General features: G+C 38.8%; 1 protein-coding gene across 3 annotated transcripts in view; it reads right to left on the bottom strand.

The window, feature by feature from the left end:
* macrod2 (mono-ADP ribosylhydrolase 2) overlaps positions 1 to 23,365 on the bottom strand; it is a 608,780-nt gene that overhangs the window by 2,056 nt on the left and 583,359 nt on the right. For 2 of the 3 annotated variants that reach the window (XM_053620435.1, XM_053620434.1), the window contains 3 exons: positions 18,712 to 18,780; positions 5,930 to 5,980; positions 5,113 to 5,187 (listed from right to left, as the gene is read on the bottom strand). In XM_053620435.1, the coding sequence (XP_053476410.1) occupies positions 5,113 to 5,187; positions 5,930 to 5,980; positions 18,712 to 18,780 (195 nt within the window). The remainder of the gene's footprint in view (positions 1 to 5,112; positions 5,188 to 5,929; positions 5,981 to 18,711; positions 18,781 to 23,365) is intronic. The other variant, XM_053620436.1, reaches the window with a different exon arrangement.

Here is a 23,365-nt window from a genome sequence, read left to right on the forward strand (position 1 = left end):
TATTTTCATAATTAGCCTCTTACAATTAGCTATTAGGGGTGTAAACCTCAAGCTTCAATGCGATATGATTTAGATGATTAAGGCAACGCTTTGATGATGCAATTCGATTTAGTATCCCCCGATATGTGACCAACTTCGTTTTAAGTATCGTTTACCATCAAATCACGTTGCTCTCCTATTACATTAAGTACACATCTGATCAAGGATATGAAAATGAATTTTGAAGTGTCAGCTTTTGAAATAATTGATATGTGGTCGTTGCCTCGATTCATTACAATAGTTGCTATTGAATCGATGCGTCGTTACACCTGTATTAGTGACACGTTCTCTGGTGCGTTTTTCCCCAGTTAAGAATTTTTAAAAATATATTACTCCTGCCATGTTCTTTTGACTGAATCGAGTTGAGCTGGAACATATTTGGTACAAGTGATGGCGTGGTGATGGGAAGCGTCAATGCTACTCTAAGGTACCAATAAATACCTGCTTTACCCTACAGGATCTAAAGTAACCTCTTTTCTGTTCAGTCAGCCTCTTGTTTGAATTTTAACTAATTTAAATGTTGCTAATGTTTAGTTCTTGGTTTTCCTCTTTGGTTAAAAGATGGTGAATATGAGGCTGTACAGTGACAGAAATAATCATGATCTACACTTAGTAGGTAGGCAAGCTGTGTTTTATCTGAACACATTTATATAATACTCATTATTTACACAGGCACATTAAAAATCCAAGACAGTTTGCATGATAAAATCTCAACATTATATACAACAAAGTTAATCTGATCCTGCCGTCAGCAGCTGTGTGATATTAGGCAGTTAAATGAGAGGACAGTAAAGCTCATTTTATTAAACCAGACGCAATGCGTGTGCTGCTTTGGCACGTAGCACTTCCGTGCTCTGCTGATCAGTGTGGCTTTTTAAACTAGCTGGAGTTAGAGATGATATATTTCTAGAATCTACCATTGGGAAATGCAACACTTCAAACTGTGTTGCCAAGGTCTTTGAGATCTTTATGAGCCTTAGATATGAAAGGAATATACACGTCAATGAGACATCACCAACATTTTTTTTTTTTTTTTAAGTTTTGAGTTTACAGACGGACGCACTTCTCACACAGGTGAAAGCTCTGATGGTAAGTGACTGTGCATGTTCTTCAGTAATGTATTTTATATTCGGTAGTGTGTGTGTGAAGATAAGTACGACTAATTTGTAGATTTTGATTAAGTGTCTCTGCTGGTCTCTTCTTGGTTATTATTCATTTCTGTACATACATAATATTCATTAAGGTTTATAGTACTCCTTCTCTAGCAGTTTCCTGCTGAAAAAAAATCTGACCAGATACCAAAACACTGGATAAGCTGGAGGTCCGTCTTTTCCAGTTGGTAACCGTTACTAATGCTATACTGTAGATAGATTATTTTAAAGAAAATAACAGGAAGCCAGAAACCAACTGGTAAAGATGATGTACCAGTTTGTCCAGCAGTTATGCTTTAGGAAATTATTGAGAGCATACGTACTATATAATATGCACAAATTTATGATGTCTATAACAAAGAAAATCTGGCCCAATATGGTGATGTATCACAGTAGCTAGCAACAAAAAGATCTTACATGAATGATCTATTCAAGTGTTAGTTTAGCCATATGGCGTCTGGTCTTTTAGCAATTTACCAACACGTCTGAGGGAAAGTTGATATTCCCAACTTTTTCTTTTTTTGTTTCCGATATCATCACATTAAAAAGATTCATGGCCTAAGACAAGTTAGCTAAATTGTTAGCCTTTCTGCCCATATTTCCAAGTTACCTAATAAGCGTGTTACCACTTGAAAGGTGAGTATATTGTGTTCACTGCCCCATAAATCATAAAATTGTGATTCCTTTTAAATGTTCCTTGTGTATGTTAATTTTGTATAACTTCATACCAGAGTGCTGTTTATGTAACAGCGCTTAAGCTTTTGTGAGGAGTCATTTATTTAGCATGTTTGGAAGAAGTCTCCAGTCAGAGCTAAAGCCGTGATTAAATTTTCAGACCTTTTTTTTTTTTTTTCCAGAACTTCTTTGGACAGAGGGTTATTTTTTCTGAAAAAAATTGAGAGGCCGGTGAGGGAGTGACTGTTTATAGCTGATGATAACATAAGTGTTAACAGGGATTAGCTTCATTAGTTTATCAATGGTCCACACTATTAAAATCATAAATGGATATGAAGAATAATATGTCTTTCTACATTAAATAAATAAATAAAAAAAACCAGAATTGTTGGCAAATTACTGTGGTATAAGAGGAACAAGAGAGTTGCTTATATGTATAAATTGTTGAAACAGTGCCTATTAATGAAGGTGATACGCTCTAGAATCAGGTGTTGAAGATTGGATGCCAATGATTAGAACCTGCCTTATATATACCCCTCTCATATCTAGTCTAGTGTTCCCTTTGCTATTAAGGTGTGTGGTGTCATCATGCCAAGATCTAAAGAGTTCTGTAAAGCCTTCAGAAATAAGGTTGTGGATGCCTAGGAGATTGGCAAGGGATTTAAAAAGATCCCATTTTAAGGAAAATAATCTATGCGGTGCAGATTTCATGTCTGCCAATTTGTCCAGGACTGATGCAAAAAGAAGCCTCCAAGAACCCCAAAATTTCATCACAGCATCTGCTAGTAAGTCTTGCAACTGTTGGTGTCAAAGTGCAGACTTCTATAATCAGAAAGAGAGTGCACAAATTTGACCTGCATGGGAGGCGTGCCAAGAAAAAGCCTTTGCAAGACTACAGTTTGCCAATGAGCATACAGGCAAAGACCAGAACTTTTGGAATAATGTGCTCTGGACAGATTGCTTGAAGATAACGTGAGACCATCTGTCCGAAAGTTGAAGTTTCAACAGGATAATGATACTAAGCCTGTTAGAAAATCCACCAAGGAATGGCTCAGAAAGAAGAAATGGAGGGTTGTGGAATGGCCTAGTCAAAGCCCGGATTTGAATCCCATTGAAATGTTGTGGGGGGATGTGAAACTGGCAGAACATGCAAGAAAACCCTCAAACATCTCGCAGCTGAAAGAATATTGCATGGAAGAGTGGTCAAAAAGTCCAGCAAGCCTGGTGGACAATTATGCAAAACGCCTACAAGAAGTTATTTCTGCTGAAGGAGGCGATGCTAGCTTCTGAGGCCAAGGGTGTACTTACTTTTTCCCACAAAAGAATATCACATCTATTGATATTTCTGTTGAATAAATGATGGGAAAAGATAATTTTCCTTGGTTGTTTGGTGGTATCAAGTATATCAACTTCATTAATAGGCACTGTTTCAAAGACGTTCAAATGTGTCAAAAAAGCCAACCATTTCCATGGTGTACTTATTTTTTCACATGACTGTATATGTATCGATGGGGGATAGGTTTCAAGCTCCTCAGCGAATGCCTGAAATAGCAGACAGTATCAAAGACTATATACCGTACATACCTATGATAAAGTTTAATCTATAAATTTGCGACAATAAGACTAACATCAATAATTACTAATAAAAAAGTTGATTAACGTCCCAGGCGGAAGCGCACAATATATATCGATCTATCTTGATTAGGAAATTCCTTTTCAGGTTATAGCATTATATCAGCTTCATCTCACACTCCTCTGCAACACTATGTTTATATAACGCTTTTACTTCTTTAGTGTATTCAAAACAAGAAGTGAAAAGTTCTAGTCCTGTATGGCCAATCCTGCTCTACCCGTGTGAAAAAAAACCACAGGCTTTCATAAAAAACTAATTTACTCAATTGAATCAGATGCAATAGAATTGGGAATGTGCTAAATTGGTCCTGAGGGACTAGAATTGCTCAGCTCTGTCCTAATCTAATCACTGGTGCTCCCATCCATTGGGCAGAGCTTCAGAATGAAAGGCACACAGTTTGAATGTAATATTTTCTGGAAGGCAAATGTTTAAGCACAGTCCAAGTCCCGGATTATAAATATTTAGCGCTATCTGGCCCATACAAGCGAACCACAGTAATTACATCAACACGGTAACTGAAAGCAATAGCTCCAAAGTTTTGTCCAGCCAAACACCATTTTATCTCGTGTTGTAATTTTGAACCTGGTTGTAGTTTTGCTGTTCAAGTATGAACTGGACTTTTTCAGAGGTGAGTTAAGCGCACACAGTTCGGATTGAATACTGAAATTGCACAAATCAGTATTCAGACCTCGGACCATAACTACGCATTTAAGCGCTATTCAGAGACTTACACAAGAATGAACACAGTGTGGAGTTTGAGTAAACGAGATGCTCGCTTAGTTACATGCAGTTCTGACCTTGAAAGTAAGCCCATTTTTTGTGCGATATCAGTTTGTGCAAGTATTATGTGCAGTGCCACTGACTGACTTAAGTGTAATATGCCAGGCTGAAATTTATAAAATAAAATAAATGGAATGCCATTTCTGGCCAATAATAAATACATACATACGACTATTAATTAACCAATCTAACGTCCATTTAACGCCCTTTAAAAAGTTTTCCCCCTCCATGGAGACGTTGCTTATCTCAAGCACCGAAATTTTTCTGGATAAAAATATGAATTAAAGTGATCTGTAAGCATAGCAGATAAGTGCTTGGTCAGCTTATCCTTCAAACCTTGGGTAAGCTTTCTTTACAGGAGAGTGCATGGAATTTTCAAAAATATCAATATAGTGAATTCAGAGTAGTGTGAAAGAAAAGCTTACATCTCACGCACATTAAAATTTCATGACCTTAATTTAGTACCTCCTGGTTTGATTAACTGTTGCCATAGAAAAATAAAATGCAGAGTAATAAGGTGAGCCGGATCAAGTATCATTCTGCAATCTGCCGAATACTGATTACTTATTGTTCAATTAAACTATATTTCTTTCTTCGCATTTTCTATCCCTGAGTGTTTTTGGGCTTAAAGGCATTGGTCAAAAAACACGATCGGAAACTCCACCTCGGATGTTTGTATTCCATAAAATTGTCGCAATCTCCAAGGCACAATCACACAGGTAATTTCAATAATCTGAATGGATGACCCAGAAAATGAACCTAAGCAGCTGCGTAACCTGACTCTGAATACAGCTCCAAAACATTGCATTCAGAAAGAATATATATTTTTTTTACCTTTGGACTGACTGCTGTCTGTTTGAGTTGCTTGGTTTGTTTCTGCAGGGCTTTTATCCTGATGCATCACTTCACCTAGAGAGAGAGAGACAAGAAGAAGAAAGTTAGGATTGTACTGTTTGTCCTGAAGTTAAAAGTTAGAAAATAACTAGGTGGCCACTAATGCTGTCTATGGAGATTTTACTCTTAAAATAAAAGACTGAAGATGCCAGTGGCTGTGCCTGGAGCAACAGAAACACACACTGAACTCTATCCTTTACTTTTATTTCAAATATACTTACACGCACTAAAAAAAAAAAAAAAAAAAGACATAGCCCAAAGTTTGACTTTCTTTAATGTCCTCTCTATCATAATACGAAAGCTACAAGTTCTCACAAGAATACACAAAATAAATGTGAATTTAAAAGACTCAAAGTAGTAAAACTTTTCACTTCCCTGCTCTGTGCTTGTTCTCCTTATTATTAGTCTCCTGACTAATAAACCATTAACTATGTTCATAATGTGCAGAAGATCAGGAACAGTGTACATCCTCTCTGGAGTCAGCACCATAAAGCTAGTTATGTTAGCACAGTGCTGGTAGCTGGCTAGAGTTTATATATATTAATTCAAAGGACTTTGATGTTTTTTGTACGTCTACTTTAATATACGGGAAAGGTACTTCAATTACGCTCCTTCTGCACACCCACAAAGAATAACGTGAAGGCAAACCATCTTCTCAATGATCAATGTTTTTGTGCTTGTAACAAATAGAAGGAATGTTCATTCAGACAGCCTCAAGAAAAAAAGTATAGTACACACACACAAACATTGTTCTTACCTTCAGACTTGCTAGTGTGTGTAGTCGTGGTGTTCTCCTCATTTTCAGCACCTATAACACACAATAACATTGGATTTTGGGCCGTATTTAGAGTTGGGTTGAGGAGACCTTTCCAACTTTCTGAGTAGAAATGCGATTTTGTAGCTCAGAAATTGCGACTTACAAGTTACGAGGACGCAGTTTGCATAAAAAAAAGGTTCATCTTAGTTACACGTGATTCTGACCTTGGACATCGCTTCTTCATACCACTCTGTATTTTTCTTATAACCAATGGTGATGCGATTCTGTGTGTTTCCATAAAAATCCAAAGTAATCTGCCTAAAACATTTTGTTGACGGCGGATATGATATTACAGGGTGGGCTTAGCCCCGCTAGCTCATTTATATCAGGCGCCTCTGCACATCTGAGAGATTTCATTTTGACGTTTGTAGCCAGAGTCAGATCACCCTGCAAGTTCTCGTCTGGTTTCCCGCTGAAGCTAAGCAGGGCTGAGCCTGGCCAGTACCTGGATGCAAGACCTCCTGGGGAAAACTAAGGTTGCTGCTGGAAGTGGTATTAGTCCGTCCAGCAGGTGGTGCTCACCTTGTGGTCTGTGTGGGGACACTATACTGTAAAAAAAAAAACAGCAGCACAGTCTTTTGGATGAAACATTAAACCAAGGTCCTGACTCTCTGTGGTCATTAAAAATCCCAGGACGCTTCTCATAAAAGCGGTGGGGTATAACCCGTGTTAAAACCCTGGCGAAATTCCCCCATTGGCCCCCTAATAATCTCCATCCCTGAACTGGCTACATCACTCTCCTCTCCACCAATAGCTGGTGTGTGGTGGGTGTTCTGGCGCACTATGGCTGTCGTCGCATCATCCAGGTGGATGCTACACACTGGTGGTAGTTGAGGAGATTTCTCGCCATACAATGTAAAGCGCTATATAAATCTAAGGAATAAAATGATTTAGCCGATTTATTTATTCAATGTGAAATAAATCCATATTCATCTCCGTGGTTAGCTGCAGACCTTTAAGCTCCCAGCGTGAATGAGATTTTCTGCTTTTACATATTTAGGATGACTACTGTCTAATACTAATGTACAGCTGATTAAACAGTGAAAAAGTCCAAAAGGTGTTATATTCTGTATCGTCACTAGTGTTTTCTTCAAACCAGACAATTTTAACTTCTTTCTCAATACATTTGGATTACATTGTACGTTCTGATTGCTCAGACCCCTAAGATGCGTCTCTGCCAAATGAACAGTATGTTATGAGTGATGCTAAAGCAGCTGCGTGTATATTTAATTCCTGGCTTCCATCCTACTTTCTGCTATGACTTTCTCGTTTTCTGTCGCTCTTTCGCTGTCATTTTCATCTCCTAATAAGCAGCGCTGATAAAAACACAATGAAGCGAGTCTGGGAAAAACACGACGCGCCTGGAATCTCAATCGATGGCAGTAGCCCCACATGTTCTCGCTGCACCAGTATGCCATTTCGATAGAAGCAAATTGGCTGTCTCTCTAATTTGGCTTCTGTTCAGATGAAAACATGAGGCCTATCATTCGGCGAGACGACATGTGGTGTATACAAAGAAACATGAGCATGAAATTAGCATTAGAACCTTCAAGGCTTTCAGCAATAACTCTGAATAATGAAGTAAAAATGATATTATGTAAACAAGAAAAGGAAAGTTTGTGGCCAAACTAGTGAGCTTTCGAAGTGGAGTCTGGAAGTCTTGAGGGTTTGGAATGATTTGTAATTGTTTACGCTTTGTCAGAGCTGCTTCTAAGAAGCATCTGAAATGAACGTCGAAAAGCCCTGAGCGTTCATATTTCAGATCAGTAGGAGGATCTTAGCTGTCTATCAAATAACAGGCGGTTAGTAAACAGCAAGGCGTGATTTGTGAACGCACGTTTTATTGTTCGTTACAAAAGAAGCCGGCGCTTCAGCTGAGACGAGAACGTCGCCATGTTTGCAATGAAAGATTATACAGGACTTCATCGTCCAGACTTTTATTTGAAAGCAATTTTCAAACTTTAGAATTTTAGTCAAGGTTCAATTAAAGTGAAATGCTTGGATGACGACTCTACGCCATGATTTAAGTGTGAATAGGCAAACAAATTTTTTTTTAATTTAGTTATGGGTAAAGCTAAAGACCCTAAGCACAGATTCTGTAAGAAACAGCTTCGCTGCACTGACGAGAAACTCTTTTTTTTTTTTTTTTTTTTTTTTTTTTAAAAACCTTCATCCATCAGTTTAAAAACATGAGTATGGTAACAAAACGAAATGAAGTAGTGCTTGTCTTTGTTACTAAAATAGTTTCATTAATTACAAGACATTTGTGTGGCGGCGTGGAAGAACAGTCCACATGGAAAATGACAAGGATGTTTCACTAGTTCTGGGTTTACGGCTGTGACCAGAATAACTGCTTGTATAAAGGCTAGAAAAATGGAGGAACAATAATTTTTTTTCAAAAAAAAGGAAACGGCATCAACAGAAATTGTATCCATTAACACACCTCTTCAGTTTGTTCCTCTGGGGAACCCTGTATAACCTTTCTAGAAATGTTTACAAGTAGAATGCCTTAAAAAAAAAAAAAAAAAAATCTCTTGAGGAACCCTTGCTTGGACAATGGCTGTATATTAATTAAATGCTGTAGATATTAGAATAAACGAATGAACAGACAGGGATCATGAATAGAAAAAGAATAATAATAAACCTTAATTTAGCGTGGAACTTGCCTTAATTTACTCAGACTGAACAAAGCCTCTTTCGAAACAGCGCTGGTTTCGGCCAACAGGGCACGACTACTTAGCTTCAATCAGCTGGGCTTTCCCTTTACTTAATCTGCTCGCTTGTAATAAAAAGCATTTTGCAATAATGAGAATTTGAAAGCTCGTTAAAACCTCCTTTATGTGGTCGGTACTTTTGCAGTAATTTCAGGCCCCCGTCTCACCACAGTGGGTGGGTAGAAGTAGTACATAAGTCATATTCATACTCAGACAAGCAGAAAATTAGATCTGCCGTCTTCCATTTGTTCCCGAGATAGCGGGAGCTACAGGATGTATTGTTAGTCAGCACAATTTGACTGCATCGCACAAATAATGAGCTGATGTGTCATGAGATGCTCTTATGGACTGGTTCACGGGGTCAAGCTCAACAGCGGTGTTACAAGTGAGTGGACATAATTTAAGACGGTGCGATACGTGAGGATTTAGGAGCTGTTCAAAACTTTTCTTCCTGATGAGTCATACCTGTGCTTGTGGTTTATCAGAGGTGGACAGATTATAGATTTATTCTGTAGTCCACCAAGCAAGTAAAAGCTCCAGTGTGATGCCTGCTCTTATCCGTTAGTTAAGCTCAGGAGCCTAATAGAGGGCGTGGACGAAATAGCTAACGAAACATAACGTACAGCAAGATTGTTAGTTCGGTGCATTAATATAGATGACGAGAAACAAATAAATATGATTATTAACATTCGCATAGTTTAAATGCAGAGCATTTTATATTTATGTCCTTGATAAAAGTCACTGGGAAACATTTTATCCGTGAGATTTGGTGTTCTGCCTTGCACTGTACATAAAAGCTGTTATTCATTTCCGGTGTCTTTATTTCCTTTTGACATGTTTAACTGCAGTGTGACTCAGTCAGTAAGAAGTAGGTTCTTTTCAGTCCCCCGGCCATCTACAAATAAAGAAGCCCAGACATAAATGCTGCATGAAATCGGCAACTGATTTGTCCTCCCCAGATTAAGATTTTGGCCACCAGTAAACAAGCCAACATATACAATATAAACCGTTCTGGCCTTGAGCTGTAAATAGTTTTCAACCCATGTATTACTTCTATTGTATTAAAAGGAGAATCTTTACCAGAGTTACTAATTTCAGACTTAATCAAGAGCTCCATTTTCATGCAGTATTAGTGGTATAGCTGCCAAAACGCTATTTTAGTGACTTCAACTGAAGCCTTTTGTGATGTACACTAGATATTCCACCCCACATACATAGGCAGACTATATAGTTTTAGCGGTATTAAATAAGAACAAGCATCTCTAACGTGACTCGCACAGGTTACGATTTATACATGAAACGTCATGTAACTAAAAGAATCGAGAACAGGCCTTAGAAAGCTAATTAATTAAATACAAAGACTCACCTAAATGTATCGATATCAAAGACTAATCAATATTTTAACCAATATAAACTCTATGCCCTAGATGCTCATACGTGTGTGACAGCCGGCTCTTTTATCAACTCGATAAAATATCGATGTGAAATTAAGTCAAACGATGTTTTTCGGGTTCTGCTTTAATGAATGTGCATTTTGGGGGCATTTTTACCTAAAAAGTACAAAATACAGAGTGGAGTCAGTGCCAACGGTATTGCTTAGCACCCACGACATGATTACTAAACCTTACAGTCACTTCAGGAACAGAGATTATGTGAAATTACCCCTCCCCCCCTTAAGATCAGGTATTAAATGTTCAGAAATCTCTTTATTTGATGCACTCACTGCCTTTAAATATCTCGACACTGGACACGTAATTATGTGCATATGGCAAGGTTTATTGTCAATTTAACTCTTCTGAGAGCCTCTTAGTGATCTGACCAAACGTGCAAAAACCTTTTCACATTTACATATTGTTTTCTAATCATTCTCGAAGGTGGTGTTATGTAAGACACACCCAATTTTCTATGCACAAATTAGCACACATTATTTGGGACCTTATAAAATCAGGGCCTCGCTTCTGATCGTTGCTATTAACTAACTAACTAACTATTATGTAATACAGCAACTTCCTGTTTAGGTAATATTCAGTAGTTTTATTCTGCTAACAAAATTTGAGAATAAACCACACCTGAAGCTACTCATCATACAGCTGCAACCACTCTCACCTCATCCGAGCGTGCTTAAAAGAGAGCATGCCACCCACAAACACACTCCGGCATGGACCGACAAAAGCTGAAGCACTCTGTTAAAAGTGCACTACAGCGCCGTCACGGACTCACCCTTACATCAAAGTCATCACGATTTCCCTGCCAGCGTCATCACTTTCACTTTGTGATGATATCTATTAAGGGACTTGAACCAGAATGAACGAAGCACTCTGTTTTTGGATCAAAGGCAAAAATATACTTGATATTTCTATGATGCATAGCATTATGCTACAGTGCAATATCAGTTGTAATGTTAGTTTGATTAGTTAGAAACAGTTGCGTATTTGTAAACGTACACGTAATCAACTTGTATGCAAAGTTTTGGCTGGTTATACTAAGGGGAGGAGTTGTCGGGTTTCATTAAAATGACCTTTCTTATGACTAAATCTGCATTGTTCCCAGATCCTATAGATTTTGTGAAACATTTTGTTGATTATACAATGAGCGTCAATGGCATCCGGTTACAAAAGCAAGAAATAAATAAATAATACGTAGGGTCTAAAATAGTGTGTACTAGAATCGGTGAAGGCTGGATGTGATATTTAATAGGAGTGCTAAAACAATTTATATAAATAACTCGCTGTTACAATTATGAAATCGAGTAGTCATTACTACTTTTTTTTTTTGTCTCAAGTCCATAATCATGCAGTGTCTCTTTAGAACAGTAAGTAGGGATGCACCGATACCAGTACTCGGGTGTCGGCCCGATACTGTGCTCATGTACTCGTACTTGTAAAACTACCTCGATACGACCGCACCGATACCACTTTATGACAACGTGACATTGCCTAACCTCTCGTCAGTTGAGCAGGTAGTCGAGCGGAGCAATGTCAGCAATTTGGAGATATTTTAAGATAAGTGATGATGATAAAAGTAGAGCTGCTTGCAAACTCTGCTCTGCTAAACTGTCAAGAGGAGGGGTAAAAAAATAGCTCATTTAATACAAGCAATTTGATTAAACATCTAATGAACAAACATAACGCCGAGTGCAAAGAGTTTGCTAATGCTAGCAGCGGGGAACAGCAACAACCAACTTTGCAGCAAACGCTGGAGAAGCGAGAGAAGATGTCCAGAGACAACCCACGGGCAGTAAAAAGAACGGAAGCTCTTACCCAGTTCATCGCTCTCGATGACCGACCGTTGACAATTGTAGATAATACAGGATTTCGTCGTCTTCCCGGTGTACCTGAGCCGAAGTATGAGATTCTCAGCCGTCACCACATTACAGATACCGCATTACCAAAGCTGCATGACTCGGTGAAAAGCACATCAGGAACATGTTGCTGGACATTTCGGATTTCAGCACTGATATTTGGACTAGCAGTGTCAGCCCAATGACTCTCATAGGTTTAACAACACGGTGGATTGATGAGGATTTCACTCCCCAGAGAGTCGTTTTACAAGTAGCGCAGTTTAGGGGTTCGCACACTGGCCAAGCCATAGCAGGTGCGTGTGACGACGTGCTTCAGACGCGGGGAATTCCGAAAAGTGTGAAGTACTCTATGTAAGTACCAAATGTAAGTACTTGTACTTGATCTGAAAAGTGCTATCGGTGCATCCCTAATAGTAAGCACTGCACTAACATACTGTTAGCTCTTTGGTTCAAACCACACAGCTGACCGATCTAACATTTGTCCTTTGGTGTCATTTGTACTTTGATTGGACAATGTATGTTAGTCAAATTACTTCTAGCTTCTCCTCCAAAGGCAGTTTGAAAAACCAGCAATCAGGAAAGAAATTTACTCTATATGGCCAAACATTTTTGGACACCTGACAATCGCACCCATATTGTGTGCAATCTTGTAGAATTACAATTTCCCTTCACTGGAACTAATGGCTCCAAACCTGCTCCAGCATCACGATGCCTCTGTGCACAAAGCGAGATCCATAAAGACATGGTTTGCCAAGGTTGGAGTGAAAGACCTTAACCTGATTGAACATCTTTGGGATGAACTGGACTGCACCCCAGGCCTCCTCACCTGACCTCACTAATGCTCTTGTGGCTGAATGAACACAAATCCCCACAGCCACGCACCAAAATCTAGTGGAAAGCCTTCCCTGAAGAGTGGAGGTTATTATAACAGCAAAGGAGGACTAAATCTGGAGCAGGATGTTCAACAAACATGTATAGGTGTGATGGTCAGGTGTCCATAAACTTACGGACATATAGTATACTTTGTTCGTGTTTATTACACTTGCCGTTGTATTTCGTGCGTCCCTTTCCTCAGTCACCGCTGCTGATGTGTTATGAAGCAGGCTTAAATAATTCAGAGTGCACATGAAGTTTAAGGGTTTCACCAAGTGTAATCACTTAACTAAATACATGAATCCGTCCCAGCCTCTACTTCACATCGTTATCCTGTTAGTGTTGTTCTTATTTCCACAAAAAAAAAAAAAAAAAAATTATTCTAATAAGCTTACTTGTTAGCAACAAGTAAGATGATGTGGAAGCCAAAAAAATTGACCCTTATTTTTATGCCTCTCAGCCCTGCGAGCCCATTTATACCCGCTGGCCTTGATTACAACTCATTGGTCACACAGCCTGGGTTCATCTAAGTGTTAGGACTCGCTAATGACTTGGCTGGTAAGCGTATGTAGTTATTCTTCAAACCATCAGAACGTGAACTGTGCGCTCTCCTTTCATGAACTGCAGCATGCACATTTCATGCTCTCTGAATTTCAGCTTATCTAGCCACAACAAAGAAAAAGAAAACAGAAACACACCGGGGACTGAAGATGCACGTAATCAAACCGGTGACATGTGACTGGCACCTTAGAGGATCCCTTTCAGACCTGACTCTCGGGGTTAATCGAAAAGTCTTCCTTTAAAGCGAGCACAAGACGCAATGCTTTGAGGCAGTCACAAAAAAAACCCCCCATCATCCGTGTATTGAACAAAGCTGCACAATATCTCACGAGGCAATGAAGAGCTGGTTATAACCTTTCATTTGGGGCACAGTATCTAGGAAAGATCAGCATGGTTTTCGTGGCAAGGAGAAATACGGTTTTAACGAGAGACCGCTTTGAGTGGGAGTGATGAAGAAAAAGCAGAAATATTGACGTTTTACTCGTCAGAGCCTAGTGGTCCATGAGACTTGCAATCCAAAGTAACCTTCTTGTTAACACCGACCGTCGCATCCTAGTTGTACCGTGGATGCCGTCTTCCTGAAACACAATGACGAGCTTTCCATAAAGCCAGTACAGTACACCGGGTCCAAAAATTCGAGTCCAATACTGAGAACTGCTTTTATTTAATCAGAACTAACACAATCTTGACAAATTATATTACTAAAATAAGAAAACAAATGCTACAGTTTTCCATTTTGTGTAATTTGGACATCATTAAGAGGCTTTCAACTTTTATCGCATTTTTCCCCCCACCCGTTATACCACGGCACTGTTGAATGCTTAGATCTGATCATAGTTTGGCTGCAAGGCAAGACATCATGGTTTCTATAGCAACATCTCATTCACAGGGAACCTGGTACGGTGGACGAGCCACAATTATCTAAGGGTAATTAATAAACAGATAAAGATTTTTTTTTAATTATTATTATTTAACAAAGATCATATTTGATATGGTAAAATTTTCTGTAAGGGGAGATTTACATAACATTTATAGGGCCGCCGGAGCAACGTGGGCGAGCGGGCATTTGACGCTTTGGCGCTCACAGGGTGCTTAGTAATTGTGTGTTGAACCAGTATCGCTAACGTTTCAATATTTTAAGTGATACATGCACATATTCTGTATTCTGAATCGATTACAGGAACGTTCCTCAAATGACGGCCTTCAAATAAAATAATTAATAAACCCCACGAGCGACTTTTTATAGCTGCTATAAAGTAAGCGATAACAGAAGCAAACTTGTTTTCTGGATGTCCCACAACATTAAATGTAACTGATAAATGAAAAATTGTAATCATTGGCAAAATTCTGCTGTTATTGGAAAATAATCAACATCATGGCGGTAACTGTAGCTCGGCTTCATGTCGGGCCACGTCCCTTTGTCGCTCATGTCCCTATCACAGGGTATTATATGTATTATTGGCTTGAATTATATGCCTTCCCAACTATTTGATAAAAAAAGAAGAGGAAAATGTGTAAATAAGGTATTCTGATATCATACAGGTCATATGAGGATTTCTTAAAAACGTACAAAAAAGTCTTCCCCCTATTTTTGAGTCATGTATTCTTGAATAACAAGGTCCGAGTGAGTGAAACCTGCCTTGGTTTTTGTTAAATGATGAAGTAGAAACAGTTCTTGCTAGTGGACTAGTGGGTGTCTGGACTAGTGGGTGTCTGAGTGTTTCAACCTTTATTAAAACTTTCATTCCCAGAGCTCCCTGCATTTATGGGAAACACTTCCAAACGACCTTTAAGAAGCAGCAAGGCCTACAGAGTTAATGAAGTGCTAAATGTGAAGAACAAACCCTTATTTTCATGTGTAAATATTCGAGGGTTGTAGGAACTCGAGTGGTTGTAGCATCAATGAATGAATGATTGGAGAGGAGCATTGTGGGAAGTACTTGAATGGCCAGGAGGGTTTTTACCCCCTCACACACCCTCTCTGTTTTTCATTGCTGTGAGATGATAAAGCTCAGGACAATCGAAGCCAATTAAAACCTAGTGAGCTGAGAAGCAATTGGGGTCGGAGGTGGGTCATAAATACCGCAGATGCTCGTTCCTTTGGTGAAAAAAAAGTGACCCTCTTGTCTGTAGTCAGCCCTTTGTCACCAGAGAGGGGTAGAGATAAAAAAGACAGAAAGAAGAGGGAGAGTGAAGGGGGCAAAAAGCAGCACCAGACTGCTGGGACATTTACCCAACGTTACAAGATGTGCATGTTAGAGTTGGCTTTGTAAGCAGAGCTTTTTCAAAAGAGCTCTTGGCTGCCCTGAAAGATCTTTCTCTCCAACAAGGGTGGAAAGGATATTGTTAGGAAAACACGAGGCCCTTAAAACAGGGGTGAAAAGAGAACATGGGGCCAGCTGCTTTAGGGGATACACTCAATGCATTATGATGAGAAAGGGAGTGTGGGACAGGTTGCCCAGAGAGCAGCCGTTAGACAGGGAGAATGTGTGTGTGTGTGTATATATGTGTGTGTGTGTGTGTGTGTGTGTGTATATATATACACACACACACACACACAGTCATGTGACAAAATAAGTAAATAAGTACACCTCATGGAAATTGTTGTGGTATTTTTTTTTGTACATATTTGGACAAGCAAACATTTGATCCTCTTTAAACACAGTGCCTATTAATAAAGGTGATTCACTATCAAATGACACACAAAATTTACATTTTGTAGTAATTTTTAAATTAACCAAAAAACAGATCACATGGAAAAAGTAAGTACACCCCTACATTTATCGCGCGTTCAAATTCATAACATTTGAATCAGGTGTTGAAGATCGGGTGTCGGTGATTGGAACCTGCTTAGGGAGTGCAGGTGGAGCCGGTCTTATTTATACCCCTCTCACATCTAGTGTCTGGTGTTCCCTTCGCTATTGAGGTGTGTGGTTTCATCATGCCAAGATCTAAAGAGATCTGTAAGGCCTTCAGAAAAAAGGTTGTGAATGTCTATGAGTCTGGGAAGGGATTTAGAAAGATCTCCAAATTATCTGAAATACATCATTCCACTGTAAGGAAAATCATCTACACATGGTGCAGATTTCAAACGACTGCCAATTTGTCCAGGACTGGCCGTCCCAGTAAGCAGACCAAGAGCAGACCGTCTGGTGGAAAAAGAAATCTCCAAGAACACCAAAATTTCATCACAGGATCTGCTAGTAAGTCTTGCAACTGTTGGTGTCAAAGTGCATATTTCTATAATCAGAAAGAGATTGCACAAATTTGACCTGCATGGGAGGCGTGCCAGGAAAAAGCATTTGCAAGACTACAGTTTGCCAGTGAGGATATAGGCAAAGACCAGGCCTTTTGGAATGATGTGCTCTGGACAGACGAATCAAAGATGGAGTTCTTTGGACACAGTAACAGCAGACATGTTTGGCTCAGACCAAAGACAGCTTTTCAGTAGAAACGCCTCATACTTTTCAACAGGATAATGATCCTAAGCACATGAGCAAATCCACCAAGGAATGGCTCAGAAAGAAGAAATGGAGGCTTATGGAATGGCCCAGTCAAAGCCTGGATTTGAATTCCATTGAAATGTTGTGAGGGGATGTGAAACAGGCAGCACATGCAAGAAAACCCTTAAACATCTTGCAACTGATGGAATATTGCATGGAAGAGTGGTCAAAAAGTCCAGCAAGCCTGGTGGACAATTATGCAAAACGCCTACAAGAAGTTATTTTTGTTAAAGGGGGCGATGCTAGCTTCTGAGGCCAAGGGTGTACTTACATTTTCCACAGAAGAATATCACATCTATTGATATGTCTGTTAAATAAATGACTGAAAAAGTGGAAATAATTTTCCATGTGGTTTTGTTCAAGTATATCAGCATTAATAGACACATTGAGAGGTTTCAAAGATGATTAAATGCTTTGCTTGTCCAAATACGTCAAAAAAAAACAACACTTTATACATCAGCGTTTCTGTTAGCCGGTAAATACTGGTTTTTGACCGTTAAAAATTCAAAACATCTGATAAAATCAAAAACTGTCGGGCACGACGTCCGGTAAAAATATTAACACGAAGCAGCCATACATCAGACAGTACAATGAAGTACGTTCGCAATCGCACAACTAAATAAGGTCTCTGTATGTACACAAATATTTATACATATATATATAGTAATGTTTCAGGCTTTGAAGTGGACATATTTACAATACGATGATGAAGCCACTTAACATTTTAGTCTTCTGCCACATGTACAGAAAAAGTGGACAATTTGCAGGTAAAAGCACGAGAGCAAGAAGATGAAAGCGGGAGCTTAAAATAGAGAGTAAAAAAGTCATGAAGAGAGAACTGAAAGCAACATAAAGATGCAAAACGGGGTTGAGCTTTGGCGTGACCTACATACCTGCTAAAGTGAGCTGTCACAGGTAGCTAGGCCCTCTCTCAACACTCCCTGAATTATTTAGCATAGTGAAAAGCCACTAGCTATGCAAGACCATAGACTGTCTGAGATTGAGGACTTAAACAGCTAAAAACACAAAGAAATGCAAATTTGCCAAGAAAAATCTTTGTACCTGGTGGAGCACTGGTATTTACGGTCAGAGTTCAGGAAACAAAGCAGAAATGTCAAAGGGGGAAAATAATTCTAGCACTAAAAGCGAGCAAACTGTCAGAAAAGTGATAGATTGGGGGTGATGCTAGCAATGTGAAAGCAAAACTCCATTATATAATTACCCCAATGCTCTTAACTCAACAGTATTTGATAAGTAGAGGCATAATTCACCACAAAGTAATGCTTTTGTTTTAACAGGCGAGCATTATTAGTTGTAATGACAGTTTAAATGCACAGTGCAGGTGTATGTGGTTGAATCTCGGCCAGTTTACATCCACACCACTCTTACACTCTGTATAGTAGTCACACAGCATTACGAGAGCAGGAAGAGGGGCACTTTTATAATCGGTTACTTATTATTAATCACAGATAATAATAATATAATTCTGCAGAATTTCTGGGCTGAGACGAGCAAAAAAAAAGCCAACGAAAAAAAAATGCTACTCATGTTTATATGAAATTACGAGTAAGATCAAACACTTTTAATTGATGTGGATTATTTAAATAAAACTTCGAATTGTATAATACGCATTGCTGATAACTCCAGATTAATTTTAGTATGGGATGCCACTGTTTGAGAAGAATAACACTTCATATCTTACTAGAGACAGATCTGCATTTGTATGGGGAGATGGAAAGAAAAAAAAAAAAAGGTGATGCTTAGGCTTACCCTCTACCTCCATGGTCTCCATTAATCCTTGACTGTCTGCTTCTTTGCTGTTCATGCTTGTTACTTGGTCTTTGGAAAGAAAATGACAAGGAAAAGAAAAAAAAAACAAAAAAACGACACATTGGATTAGAAACTGGTTAAAGTGCATCCATATGGTATAAACATCACGAGGCCATTGCTACAGTCATTAAAAATTCTAATGATTTACTGTCATGAGTATCCTAAGGTGTGAAGTGTGCTTCCTTAATTAAGATGGCTTATTTCAAAAAAGGTCTCTCCAATCTGAAAATGGCGCAGGCAATATTAGGTTGTGGGTGTATAATACAGTGTATGGGGCTGAGAAACAAAACCAAGACAAAGGAATATGTTAATCAAGCCTGACAAAACCCGGCTCTTTGCATAATCAGACACAAATCACACGCTTTACAAATCACTCTTTTCCCTTGTTTGTGGGCACTGATGTATTCTCCCAATGTATTCCACACATCTTTCCCCTGAACCTCAACCTAAAAGGCAGGAGGACGGACGGTGGTGCTGATCAAAAGCAGATCTTCAAAGCTCCACTCAGGGACACAGGTAAGAGGCTTCTCTTCCCCATGTTAGCTTTGATGCTAACTGGGCTGCTGGGACACAGGAGAGCAGAAATGACCAGAATTTATAGGTTTGTAATCTCATGTCCATCAGAAGCAGATGGACTGGGGTGTGTTTATGATGTTCACATTTAGCCTTTTAAGCAGTCCTTAGTAATTCTTTTCTATATCAATCTATAAATAGACAATTTTTTTTTCCGTAATTTTATTAAGAGACGGTTTTCCTTGGTGCTCCCAAACACTTGATTAGTTGGTTTTTTTTTTTTTTGCAATTCATTTTGTCTTCCACATTTCTTTATGAGAGTCATAGTAGCGACAGTCTGAGAAGGCCAGCCTAGACATCTCTTCACAAAGCTGTGCAAGAATAAAGAGCACTTCCACTGTTCCATGACTTCATGACTCCATGAAGATCTGCATTTCTTCTCCTGAATCCCAGGTTCATCTACTAGAGTCTTATCTCCAGAACCCTGGTATAGACTTTTCCCACTAAGTTTTTCCTTGAGTTTGAAAAAGCATGAAGCTGAAGGCCAAGCTCTGCTGGACAGGTAATGAGAACATGAGTTTTGTCTGAAAATTCTGTTATAAAAGGTCAAAGCTTAGTTGGCTAACTAATGTGGAAGAACTCCACCAGCTACCATAGATTCTGGGAGAATGGGACATTGCCCCACTCCTTCACAAACTCCCACAATAATCTTTAAACAGCAGCCCATTATTTGTGTTTAACATTACAAATAATTCCAGAATTTGGAAATTCTTTAGTTTGAAATTTTTCTTTCTTTCTTTCTAGGGACAAATCGGTAGTTTCTGCCTTCTGAGCAACTGGAGATTTTAACCAAGATGCCATGTAAAGGTAAAAAGACAGCTAAAGTTTCTATCTACAGGGCCACTTAAATGGTTACAGACACACAGTCAATTGGTCAACTGTATTACTGATTTCCATTAGTACATTAATAGGCTCCCTTAGCTCATGAACTGAATGAAGCATTAAGAAAAAACGAGTGCATAAAATACTATTGAAGTATTGAAGAATGAGAATATGGCAGGCAAATGAAAAGCGTAACAAGATTGGAAATGGATTTAATTTAAAAGTTGATGTTGAAATAAACGGCAGAAATCTCCGAATGTTCTTGACGGATACCTCGAAGCATTATGCACGTTACAATGCCTACACTTCCAGGTGACTTATTTATATTCAGTGCTCCAAGGACAAAATGTAGGCAGATGTTTGATGTGTAGGATCACTTGAAATAAATGGACTCCATTTTCCAGTCATGTTCACCATTCTCCTTTTGCCTCTCTTATGCTAATCATGACTTGTGCTACTGATATATCTACATTATCCAGTACAGAAGGCTCCATTTAGAAGGATATAGACAGAAGAATTTATTTTAATTAATTGGTTTTCTGCTGCTTCGTAAAGAAATATCGAAAACGCAAGGCTTCCCTCCAAAGACACAAGACAAAAGAGTAGACAAACGTTTCAAGGGCAACTCTGTACTTTTGCACGGTTATGAATTTGTTGCAGTAAGACCAAAACTACTACTATATAATCAAGAGAGTAAGTGAATATTTTATATATATATATATATATATATATATATATATATATATATATATATATATATATATATATATATATATACACACACACACACACACACACACACACACATTAAAAAGTCAAGGAAAGACAGGAGAAAGCTTCACTTAACATCAGCAGGAGCTAACAGAATTTGCTTACCTTATGAGTTTCCTTCTCATATGCTTTACATCCAAAATCATTACAGCACTTTTTAACTAAATCCTCGCAGACCTAACCCCCCCCACGCTTGTATCATTTCCAGGGACAATTACAGGGCTATATAAAACAGCCCAAACTGTTATAGCTTCCATCCTTTTCACTGCTCTATGATGCAGAGATGAATTTGTAAAGCATGGCACAGAAGATGAAAACATCTGACCTTTAGTTAACGCGGTGTTCGGACCGTTCTGCCTGCCCGCACTGATCATCTTATGGAAAATAAAAGATTTGAAAGAGCTGTGTTGAATTTTATGGCAATTATGTGAAAGCCACGTTAACGAGCCCTCCCCATGCACAAAAACTGCAAGTAATACAGTAGTAATAATAACATTAACTGCCAATCTCGAAGATGGTCACTATAAAATCTACATTAGAGAAATCGTAAATATTACAGAAATAACAGGAATACACTTCCAGAGTAGAGGTCAACTCGGACTCTTTAATTCAATTGACCGGCGATGTTGCTTTCCAATGTTTGCATAAAAATGAAGTCCTCAAGGACCCGAAAACATGCGAGAATTGGAAATGGCTGCTGAAAAGCTTTTAAGAAGAGAGCAAAGTTTGCTGAGATTACACTGATGTCAATATTACAGCAGAATTGTAAAGGATTTGTGCTTTTCTATGGCTCGCCAATCTATTTTAAAGTGTGTTATGGTATAGTATCATCTATATACAAAAATGCCTGGTTCAATGATGATTTGGATTTAATAGACAACTCTAAGAAAATATCATTCAAAATATTTATACCACCAAGTATAAATTGAAAGCTGTTTTCTCCAGGTCAGCTCACACATAAAAATCAGGGGAAGATCAAAAGTGTGTGCTAGCATTGCCTGGTTTAGTCAGTGCTGGGGGGGGAAGAAAAAAGCCTGACCTGTAACAACTGAGAAACTAACATTTGTGGAAAAAACATCCAACATGTTCCTACTTTGCAACAAAAGTACTGCCTTGTACTTTTACAGAGATTAAAAAAAAAAAAAAAAAATGCATGGCATACAGGAACAGTTAATGCTGCATGAAGCTAAATCTCATCTCTGGCTTGTGTAAAAGCAATCACTTAAAGAATGCTGCTTCTTTAGTCTCATTACAGTGGAAACAATCTGTTACATTATTCCCTCTGCATTTCCTAACTGCTTTAAAGTAAAATTAAGACCATTGAAATACACTACGTGGGCAAAAATTTACGGACACCTGACCGTCACATCTGTATGTTCTTGCTGAACATCCCATTCCAGATTTAGTCCCCCTTTGTTGTTATAATAACCTCCATTCTTCTGGGAAGGCTTTCCACTAATGTTGGAGCGTGGCTGTGGGGATGTGTGTTCATTCAGCTACAAGAATATTAGTGAGGTCAGGTACTGATGTTGGTAGAGGAGGTCTGGAGTGCAGGTGGTGTTACAGTTCACCCCAAAGGTGTTCATTGGGGTTGAGGTCAGGTCAATCTTGGCAAACCATGTCTTCACGGATCTCGCTTTGTGCACAAGAGCGTTGTCATTCTGGAACATGTTTGGGCCTCTTAGTTCCAGTAAATGGAAGTATTAATGCTACAGAATGTAAACAAAAACATTTCATACAATTACGTGCTTCTACCTTTGTGGCAACAGTTTAGGGAAGTACCGCAAATGGGTGTGATGGTCAGGTGTTCACAAACATTTGGCCAAATAGTGTATATAGCATTGTTATACAGCCACAACTAACAGGTCAAAGTTCACAGCTCAGAATTATTCAGCAATGAATAATGCACTTGGAGGCATGCCGTTAGAGGAAAACAATCAACAATGTGGTGGCATCATGTGGCCTGGTGCAAGGCCGAGTCACTGTTACCATCCTGAAGTTGATTACAAGAAACTACACGCAGATAGAGAGCAAAATGGATCTGTTTAAGAAATGAAACTGCAATCGAAATTGTAATGTTATGGTAAAAGTTAGTTCCCGTTATCAATTACTGTTACGTTATACCAGCTACAAAAAGCCATTCTTTCACCAGCCTTTTCTCTCTCTCGCAGCTGGAATTACTATATTATATATATATAGTATTTCAATCTAACATTTAAATGTACACATAAAATGTACACAAAGACAGCAGGCAGTGAGAACAGGGAAGGTACAGACAGAAAGAGGGTGAGAGAGACAGAAAAAAGAAAGAGAATGAATAAATGCAATAGGTCCAAGCAGCATCTCCGTTTCTAACGCATATGGACAGCCTGATGTGAGCGTGTGTACATACATGATTGAGTGAGTGTGTGTGTGTGCATATGTGTCA

Source organism: Ictalurus furcatus, chromosome 3, assembly GCF_023375685.1.
Source record: "Ictalurus furcatus strain D&B chromosome 3, Billie_1.0, whole genome shotgun sequence".
Classification (NCBI taxonomy): Eukaryota; Metazoa; Chordata; class Actinopteri; order Siluriformes; family Ictaluridae; genus Ictalurus; species Ictalurus furcatus.